At 39.1% G+C, this 10,000-nt stretch overlaps 1 protein-coding gene and 1 long non-coding RNA gene across 2 annotated transcripts in view; one reads left to right on the top strand and one right to left on the bottom strand.

The window, feature by feature from the left end:
- Window positions 1-2,100, top strand: part of LOC137991062 (QRFP-like peptide receptor) — a 3,766-nt gene extending 1,666 nt beyond the window's left edge. Inside the window, exon 2 of the mRNA XM_068836187.1 lies at window positions 124-2,100. Coding sequence (XP_068692288.1) covers window positions 239-1,324 — 1,086 coding nt within the window. The 5' untranslated portion in view covers window positions 124-238 and the 3' untranslated portion in view covers window positions 1,325-2,100. The remainder of the gene's footprint in view (window positions 1-123) is intronic.
- Window positions 2,101-5,461: 3,361 nt separating this feature from the next.
- On the bottom strand, window positions 5,462-6,697 carry LOC137991061 (uncharacterized). The gene is made up of 3 exons (XR_011121609.1): window positions 6,405-6,697; window positions 6,200-6,323; window positions 5,462-5,901 (listed from the first exon to the last, which is right to left on the bottom strand). It is a non-coding gene; the product is annotated as an uncharacterized lncRNA (long non-coding RNA).
- Between the last annotated feature and the right edge of the window lie 3,303 nt (window positions 6,698-10,000).

The raw sequence follows: 10,000 nt of genomic DNA, 5'->3' as shown, positions 1-10,000 counted from the left end.
CAGAAATTAATTTCCGCGCAAGATCTCAATGGCTCGTTGACATTAAACTAATCATACACTTTATACGAACGTCATTGCATATCAAATAAATGTACTAAAACTTTGATAAATCCTCTTTTACAGCATCAAAGCCCAGGCCTCGACAAGATCGTGCTTTCAAATAAGATTTCAGTTATACATTATATTTTGAAAACCTCAACGTGACTTGTTCAAGGCGGTTGCGTTTGACAACGAGAAAATGAAGAATAATACTACAAGGCCATCTCTTAATGAGTTCATCTCAACTCAGGATATACTTTTTGCGTCGTTGTACTCGTTTATTATTATCTTTGGCGTCACTGGAAACTGCCTGGTGATCATCATTGTTCGCAAAACACCATCAATGCACACAACAACCAACTATCTCCTGATGAACTTGGCTGTTGCTGATTTAGTGACTCTCGTATTCTGTTCTGGATTATATGACTTTGCTCTAACATCGGTTCGTCTTCAGGGACTCACAGGAGATTTGATCTGCAAGCTGTTTGCCGGAAATGCTATTGTACCAATCTCCATGAACGCATCAGTTCTCACGGTTTGCACAATTGCAGTAGAAAGATATTTGGCACTTGTTAAACCTTTTCATACCACATTGAGAATGTCCAAGACATCCGCTAGATATGTTGTTGCTATCCTTTGGATTGTTGCTGTAGTATCTTGCATCCCTGAAATTAAAGCCAATACTTTTAACATCAGTGCATCCGCCAGGTACCCGTGCAAACGCCCGTGGACTTTACAGGAGTACACTTTTCAAAAGCCGTATATTATATTTACTTGCATCTGTTTTGGTTTCGTAAGCTCTCTCGTGGTTTTATTTTGTTACATTGGAATTGTTCGAGGTTTGTACTTCACAAAAACAATCTGTTCGGCATCTACTATCACAGAAGCTGAAAAGCGGGAAAAGAAACAACTGGCTCGTCTTCTTGTGTGGCTAAGCCTAGCGTTTGCTATTTGCATTTTGCCATACGTAGTATTTTTTATGTTCCTAGTTTTTGCGGACACAAGCATCGTGCAAAGCAACTATGGCAAATTGTACTTTCTTTATAGAATATTTCAATTTTTGCTTATTTCAAATTCATTTTGGAACCCAATTTTATACGCCTGCCAAAGCTCTAACTACCGCAATAGGCTACGCCATTTTTGCACTTGTGGTGAAATTGTTTTCTTCTGTAATTTTCGGAAGGAAACTGACCGTGTTGCACACACAGCTGAGGCCGACCCGGGGGTCAATGGAAATCGCATCGCTTTAAAAATGGCTCACGGAGAAGGGAAAAGAACAAGATGATGATGAGTAAGCTGCCAGTTAACGTGATAAATACTTTCAAGAAAAGTGGTTCCAGACAAACTTGTATGCTGGCCTGAAAATTGTGTATGTGCTTGTATATTTAAGGTGATTCCCTAGTATTGCACTGCGCATCCTGTTCTGCGCATAACATAACATAGGCCACGTTCGTATTCAGGCATGGCTAAGAGGCTTTATGGTCAAATTTTACGGCTCAGTTCTGTTTTCTTTGTCTCATAAGTCTCAACAGATATTTCTAAACAAAACAATGAGCAAATTTAACCATAACGACTTGTAGCCGTGTGTGAATATTGATAGCCTTGCTGATGCTTAACTGTCATTTCAGTCCGAGAGTTAAAGTGAAACCGTGTTATTGGGGAGATGTGTTGTCGAGGGGTCGAGCTCGGTTTGCCTACTGTTTTCTCCTAAACGAGGTTGGTGACCTATCCTTTTTTTGGCATAATTTTATTCTCTTACTCTTTCTGCTGTAAAAAAAATGTAAAAAAATTAGGTCAGAAAAAAAAGTTACAGGGAAAAGAAGTATTCGTAGCCATCACTCGAGGACACAAAATTTTCTCCTCGAGATCACGCACCCGAGAAATATTTGTAGTCCTGTTCCTGCGAAACGTAGCTTAAAGGGCAGTGTGTCCTTGTCGTTTATTTTTGATTTTCGACCTGTTTATCATTGATTTCATATTAAATAAATGATGCAGATACCTCCTGGCAGTTACACAATATATCATTCAACATTTATGATCTGAATGGTAAAAGTGGGAATTCATTTTGGCAACCGTTAGCAACTAATATTTGTGTCCCTACCGCGCTTGCGCGGGTGGACACTATCGTTAATTTATCGATAGGAGATCGTAAATCGATAATTCATCCGTAATGAACGAAAGTACATTGGAAAGTAGGCTTTTACACAACTTGCTCAGCAACTTTTTGGCAACTTTTGCTTTTTGAAGCAACTTTGAGGCAGCTTCCTCCAATTAGAGAAAATATATCCCTCTTAAGTGGCAGTCCCGCTAAAAGCGGTCCACCGGTTTTCGCAACCAAAAAAAGTTTTCCTTCATTTTGCGCCTCTTAAAAGCGTTTGGTACACATGCTTTAAAAGTGAGATAATTATTTCCTAATTATTTATTTTTGCGGCGTTACGACAAAAAATTGAATTTGGGTTCGCCCGCTGTCTACGACGGCGATCAAAAGTGTAAATTTCAAGAGTTTTGAGCAGCGCGCTTTTGCTTTCCGGCGAAAAAAACTTTAGCTCAGCAACGCTTAGCGCAATCATTTGCAATATAAGGTCAAACTAAGGCATATGAGCTGATAACCGAGATTGAGTGAAAAAAAAAACCAAATTGTTAATACTTGATGGGCGATCAGTATCCATTATATTACCACCCATTTCTTTTTTATTTGCTCGTAGTTCCGCTTTTGATCTTTTTTCAGTTTTTGTTCGTGCTTACGTTTCACGGTGTTCGTGACAAATTCACCTCGCTCTGCGATTGCTTAGCGTAAAATGGAATAATGACTCTCACTAAGGGTTGCTTGTTTGAAGACTAAAGACATCCAAGTTTTCCACGACCATCTCAACTCGATCAACCCAAACATACAGTTTACGGTGGAACTTCCATCAGTCTCATCTCAAAACCACCAAACCATCGCATTTCTTGACACACGCAGCACAGTAGAAAGATCGGGAAACATTACTGTTAGTGTACATCGCAAAGCAACTCATACCAACAAGTACCTGGATTTCGCGTCTCATAGCCCCGCCCAGAGCAAACGTTCGGTTGTTAAATGCCTGATAGACCGCGCAGAAACCATCCCATCCAATGACACAGAAAAAGATCGAGAACGACAACAAGTCATTAATGACTTAAAAGTTAATGGTTATACAGATAAATTCATTGAGAAATGTCGGGCCCCTAGACCACCGGCTGCAATCCAAATACAGGATACAGATACGCGGCCAAAAGCTTTTGCTACCTTGCCATACGTAAAGGGCGTTTCAGAACAAGTCAGAAATGTGCTTAACAAAGCGAACATAAAAACTGCTTTCAAGCCTGTAAATACACTCGCCCATTATTTTAGGAAACCAAAGGATCGCCCAAAAGAAACGCAAACAAAAGGCATTGTGTACAAGGTTAAATGCAAATGATACCATCAGTCATCGAGAAAGAGAAGACAACTCTAAGAACAGACCTTTCACAGGTAGAGGCCTGCTCAGTCATTTTTGACGGGAGTACAAGGCTAGGGAAAGCTCTTGCGATCGTTGTACGCTTTGTTGATAGCCAGTGGAACGTTCAGCAGCGCCTAATAAGACTTCAAGTCTTGGGTAAAATCTAATGAACTTGCTCAGTGCCTGATCCAGTCTTTGGCTGTTGAATATTCAACTCGTCCTGGTCTACTCCTTGCAGCCATGAAAGATGGAGCTCCGGTTAATCGTGCCGCTTTGGAGCAGGTTAAATTCTATTTCCCTTAGCTGCTAGATATTACATGTTTCTCACACACCATTGACAACATTGGGAAACATTTTGAATTCCGCGTTTTAGACCTGTTTGCCCAATTATGGGTGTCCATGTTCTATCACAGTGCTGCAGTACGCCTTGCTTTGAAGGCTAGAACAGGGACTGCTATGAAGACATTTAGCGCAAAAAGATGGTGGAGCAAGTTGAAGTCATGAAGCAAATACTAGAGTACTTTGGAGCTGTTGTCCGCAAGTTGCTTCTAGTGCAGCCAAGTTCAGCTTCGGCTGAAAGAGTTTTCAGCCTCATGAAGCATTTTTTCACTCATCACCAGGAGAATGCACTTGAGGAAACTGTAGAAGCATGTCTTATGCTGCGTTACAATGTCAACCCGAGGAGAAAGATCCAGTGATTCATCATAGTGGACACAAATATGAATACGACAGTCATTGAATTTGCAGATAATTTCAAGTTTTCTTTGTTTCAAGATGTTTAGTTGATAATGAAACAGACATTATGCAAGTTATGTTTTTCAGGATGATTAAATGATAATGAAAACAGGGATGACTTATCTTAAGTCAAATACTCGATAATGAAAACAGACATTATGCATTTTCATTTTGTCTGTATAGTACTCCCATTAACTGATCTACAATAAGATATCAGTGGAGGGATTGAAATATTATCAGATGTTACAAATTATTAGTGTATATTGGCATTAATGTGCAAGAATTTACTTTAATTAGTTGTAAAAATTGATTTTTTAGACTTGAGAAATGAGCAACCTTTGAGCAACTTTTTCTTAAAATGAGCAACGTTTAGGGAACTTTTGAAAATTTTTGGAGCAACTATTGACAGAAATCCGAGCAACTTGTGTAAAAGCCTACTGGAAAGCCCCGTGGGCTTTATATTTGAGAGCAATTTCCCCTTATACATTTACTTTCACTCATCTGTTTGACTTCCTCCAAACGAGGCCTATTTGGAGAAGAGCTCGGTGGGACTTAACGCTACCAACCTCAAACTTGGTGAGAGGATCGAGCTGTGTATAATAAGTCCCTTGGCAGAATTCTTGAAACTGGCTCTAATCGGGAAGTAGTTAAATAATCCCTTGATATGTTTTGGACTAAGTCCTTTCACCAGGCAATCGGTGCTTTCGCTAGAATTGTTGGAGTGAGAAAAAGGTTTCCCAAGGTCTTACCTTTTCTGTTATGAAGGACGATTAACGGGTTGGGGATCGACGTTTCACAAACACCCAAGGGAAATAGATGCTCGATTTCATGTTAACAGCCACTCACAATGGAACCAGGTTGATAATCAGACAGAATTTGATGCTTCTCTGGTTTGGAGAGTTATGAATGTAGCTTTAAACGTTGCAATTCAATGCTTGATGAATTAGTGGGGGTGTTCAATAGCGCTAGCTGTAGGAATAGGCAAACTGTGAACTTCGCGTATCTGGTATTTATCAATGATTTCAGCCTTAATTAAAGCAAATTCTCTGAAAAAGCAACCGTAATTGTCAGTGGTAGAGCTCTTTCCATAGTTTTGAAATCTCATATCAAATCTTCATCCTTTACCTTGCATGTTTGAATTTTTTGCGCTCTTTATTGCGCATGCACAACGAAACGAGCCACTCGAGCGATTAACTCCAAAATCTGTTGGGTTGGCACTGCTTTGGTTTATTTGTGACAGTGAAATAAAGATCAAGGTGAAAATCAGTCTTTTTCCGCTAAGATCGATGAAGGAGGAAAATTGACATTCGCACTTAATAAAGAAGGAAGGTCCAGTGAACACAAAAATAAATTCCCAGAAAGGAAAAAGTTTTAAAAATGGGGTAAACTAAATAGCAATTACTAAGCTCTTATTCGTAAAATACAATAATCCTTGTCTTAAAACAAATTTATGTTTACAAATGAGTCATGTATTATATCAACAATGGCACACAGATGAGGATCTAAATAGTCACGCAAAATGGTGCACCCAGGCTGTAACATTCCTAAATCATTAAACATTCTTCGAAAAGTGTTTATAGTTTTCGGAAATATTTTGTAGGATGTTGTTGTCAATTCTTATTTCTTGAAGTGAAGACCTCATCGCAGACATCCAACTTGTTGCAATCTGAAAATAAAACAGAAAAGGAAACTAGAATACGCCACGCTGCTTTCCGCACGCGTTTTTAAAAACTGCAGTGACTTGTGTATGACAACACTAAAGTCGCAAAAAGCCCATGGCACTCCTTTACCACATTTAAAGCTTTGTTTTCGGTTGTCCCGAATTCATTTCTACCTGCCATTTGAGGTTCTTAATCATGTTTCTGTTAAGTTTGAATTATTTCTTTCAGATTATTAAAAGTTGAGTGCCTGTGAACTAGCTTGATAACTAAGTGCACTTCCATTAAAAACAAAGCCTTATTTACCTTTTATCAAGTTTCAACTTGATAGAAAGCAGGAGACAGTCAACTAAAATCGTGGGAAAAAAAGACAATCCAATGCGACGGAGTTTGCCGAACAGAGAAAGAGTCGGGAGAAAAGCTCTAACAACTGAAAGGTTGGAGAAAACTACACAATCAGTATCGGCAAATTTTCAAGAGATGATGAAACAAAATACTCAGAAAACAGTACCTGGTGAAAGTGGTTTTCTTTGTTTTGAACAGGTACTGGTCTTTTGTCCCCCTTGTCATTGAAAATCGGCAATTTTTCACACCGGATGAGCCGTAGAATTGAATTTCGGCACTTCATAGCAATCAGCAAAATGAAACCATTGTAAGAAAAGCACGTATGCCTGTAATATCTAAAATGCTCTTGAAATGACGTTCAAAACTCAAAGTGGCCGATGCCATTTTCTCATCAATTTTTTTCTTCCAAAACCGCAAGGTTAACCTTTTTTGGGTATCGTCAGCCTTGCAGTTTCAAGAGTTAAGAATATCGAGGTAAAAACACTCTTCAGTAAAAAAGAGAGAATGCTTATTCGCTCGCAACCAATCAATTTTTGTTAAATACTGAAATCCTATTGGCTAATCCAAAAATCATCTTCAACTTGAATTAAAATCCTTTTTGCCGTCAGTCAACGCTGTTCGATATCAATAGTCCTCGCACAGGTGCATGGAATTGAAAACACAAGCTGAACTTACTGCAACAGCCACACATAGGAACGAAAGGAAAAATCCTTCAAAGCAAAGCTCGCCAAAAGATACTAACTTACGGCAAACCTCTAAAAGAAAAGGAGAAGAAATAATTAGCGCCATTGAATACAAGAGACGAAAAACTGAGGAATATATCCTTAAACTCAACAAACATTTAGAACAAAATACTTGTTCTAAGTCACTCCAGTATCAAGCGCGGGCAAACATAATGCCCGATGACATGTTTCAAAAAGAGATAGGCGCCATAAAACAATATGCCGAAAACAATTTGTGGAAGCCCTGTTGCGCTTCCATCAACTCAGATTCGAGAGTCACTCGAAAAAGTTAGAAAGGGCGAAATATGCCAAACACCGAAACAAGACATTTGTTTCCTCTCGAACTGGGTCACAATCGCCCTCGGAGGAAGAGAACAATGTCAATAATGATGTAAATAGGATAAAAAACCTAGAAAAGCAACTTTTTACTGGGTTGCCTATGGCAAACCCAGTCGAGGTCTGCCTTTAGTTTGTTTGTTTTATTTATTTTATTTATTTTATTTTATTTTATTTTTTATCCGTGTCGGTAAAAGTCTTGCCTGTCACTTCCCTGGTAAGTGGTGTCTTTGTGCATAGAGCCTTCTGCGCGTATTTTCTTAGGATCGAGAGGGTAGTGGAACTGCGTAGATTTCTCTGGTGGACACAGCAGAATCATTAACTTAGCCTGCAATGGCGTCGAAAGTCATGTAACGCGAATGGCGTTTTAGTGGATCCTTAAACAAAATATACCCTTATGGAGCTCAATAATGGAAAGTCAGTAGGATAAACTAGGCAGGAATCTCAAAAGCGACGAGTACTGGACTTCGACAACAATCTATCGCCCGTCGAGACGAAATCAAAGTGAGTTGTATTTACCTGAAGTACATGGTAATTTGACACGATTGAGTTTCTTGTCTTCACACACGCAATGAAATAGGAAGAGGTTTTCGCCTCTAAGAGCAAGTATGTTGTTTTTTTCAATAAATTTTTCGCTGGAAAAGGATTCTGTGGTATTTTCTGCCTTTGTGAATTATAACATCATATTGTGTATTGAATTTTCGAGCTTAAGGTTGAAATGTGATATGGGAGAAGTTTTTACTGGGTTGCCCTATGGCAAACCCAGTCGGGAAATAGGTAATTTGAAACGATTGAGTTTCTTGTCTTCACGCACGCAATGAAATAGGAAGAGGTTTTCGCCTCTAAGAGCAAATATGTTGTTTGTTTCAATAAAATTTTCTCTGGAAAAGGATTCTGTCGTATTTTCTGCCTTTGTGAATTATAACATCATATTGTGTATTGAATTTTCGAGCTTAAGGTTGAAATGTGATATGGGAGAAGTTTTTACTGGGTTGCCCTATGGGAAACCCAGTCGGGAAATAGGTAATTTGAAACGATTGAGTTTTTTGTTTTCACGCACGCAATGAAATAGGAAGAGGTTTTCGCCTCTAAGAGCAAACATGTTGTTTGTTTCAATAAAATTTTCTCTGGAAAAGGATTCTGTCGTATTTTCTGCCTTTGTGAATTATAATATCATGTTGTGTATTGAATTTTCGAGCTTATGGTTGGTGTGATAACCGAACGGTTCTTACCGACCTAATACATGTAAATGTAAATGTGATATGGGAGAAGATTTTTAGTATTGCTCTGTAAGCAGGAAGGGTTCACAGGCCTGTTGGAAGCGTGCTTGAGTTTCAACAAAATGAGCCCAAGATCAGTGAAAAATTGTGACGCAGATGAATAATAAAGTAGCTGCTATTTCCAAAATGATGGAATTACCTGGTGATAAATAACGTCGTACGCGTCTTGGAGAGTAAATTTTGACTTTGCATAAACAAGAGTTGGGCGATTGTGATCTTTGTTTTGACTTCGCTCATTTCATTGTCACACTTTATAACACTTGACAGAAAAAGAAACTTTCAAAAACCCGGTATCTTGCCATCATTTGACACAGATACTTCACTGTTTGGCGAGTAAACATGCCGCGGTAACTTAATCACGGCGTCCGCTGAATTCCGGCACGTCCCTTTCGATTTTGCGATTTATTTGAACGTAGCAAAAATCTCCCAAAATGTTTGTCGCTGATCGCAACTTTTTATATTCTATATTCACGGTTCAAAATTAATGTTGTTTTCATGTCGTAAATATTTTATTCTCGATCGACCGTCCCGGAAACTTCGTTCTGCTCTTTCTAAAAACTGTGTATCAATAGTTATTTGCTTTTGAATCAATATTTGTTTTGCATAAAGCAAGTATGGCAAGCCGTTACTGCCAAAAGCCCTTCAACTTTCTGGAAACCAGGTTGAAATCCATGTTGACACGATCGAGTTATAGAAATTGTAGGTTGAGTTACGTCTGGGGATGGTCGAGTTTCGTGGAAAAAGCTCCAGTTCTAACTACTGATTGTTGAGTTTCTGCGATCTAGTGTCGAGTTCCGGCGATCCAGTCTTGAGTTTCTGCGATCGACTGTTTTCTAATTCTGGCTAGCGAGTTTTTTAAATTCTCGCTAGCGAGTTTTCTAATTCTGGCTAGCGAGTTTTCTAATTCTGGCTAGCCAGTTTTAGAATTCTCGCTAGCGAGTTTTTTAATTCTCACTAGCGAGTTTTCTGATTCTCGCTAGCGAGTTTTCTAATTCTCTCTAGCGAGTTTTTCAACTCATTCCCAGGACCTGCTCTGACAGCGTTACCCATAGGTCTATGCCTCTATGTATGCGTTCCGGTTCTTCGTTCTCCAACATGGCGACAATTGAGGAGGAACTTCGGAACTTCTTCATAGGCTTTAACGAAATTTTAAAACAGTTAGAGTCTTGTGACGTCAATCCTGCGACTGAATACTCAGAAAGAAAACTAGAGAATTATGTCACTATTCTTTTCGGGATGATCTGCCAAATGGAAAGCGGTGAAAGATCAGAGCATCGAAGCAACTTACTGACGCTTCTGACAGCGCTTTATGAACTGTCGTATGGGAAGCTGGAGATATTATCGAGTCAAATACAAGAGCAGTCATGTCTTCAGCAGAAATCTTCTTACTATCCTCAACTTGAAAAGACTGGAGGTCGGCCCAA

The sequence above is a fragment of the Montipora foliosa genome, chromosome 2 (genome assembly GCF_036669935.1).
Source record: "Montipora foliosa isolate CH-2021 chromosome 2, ASM3666993v2, whole genome shotgun sequence".
NCBI lineage: Eukaryota > Metazoa > Cnidaria > Anthozoa > Scleractinia > Acroporidae > Montipora > Montipora foliosa.
This window is presented reverse-complemented; position numbering and strand designations above follow the sequence as displayed.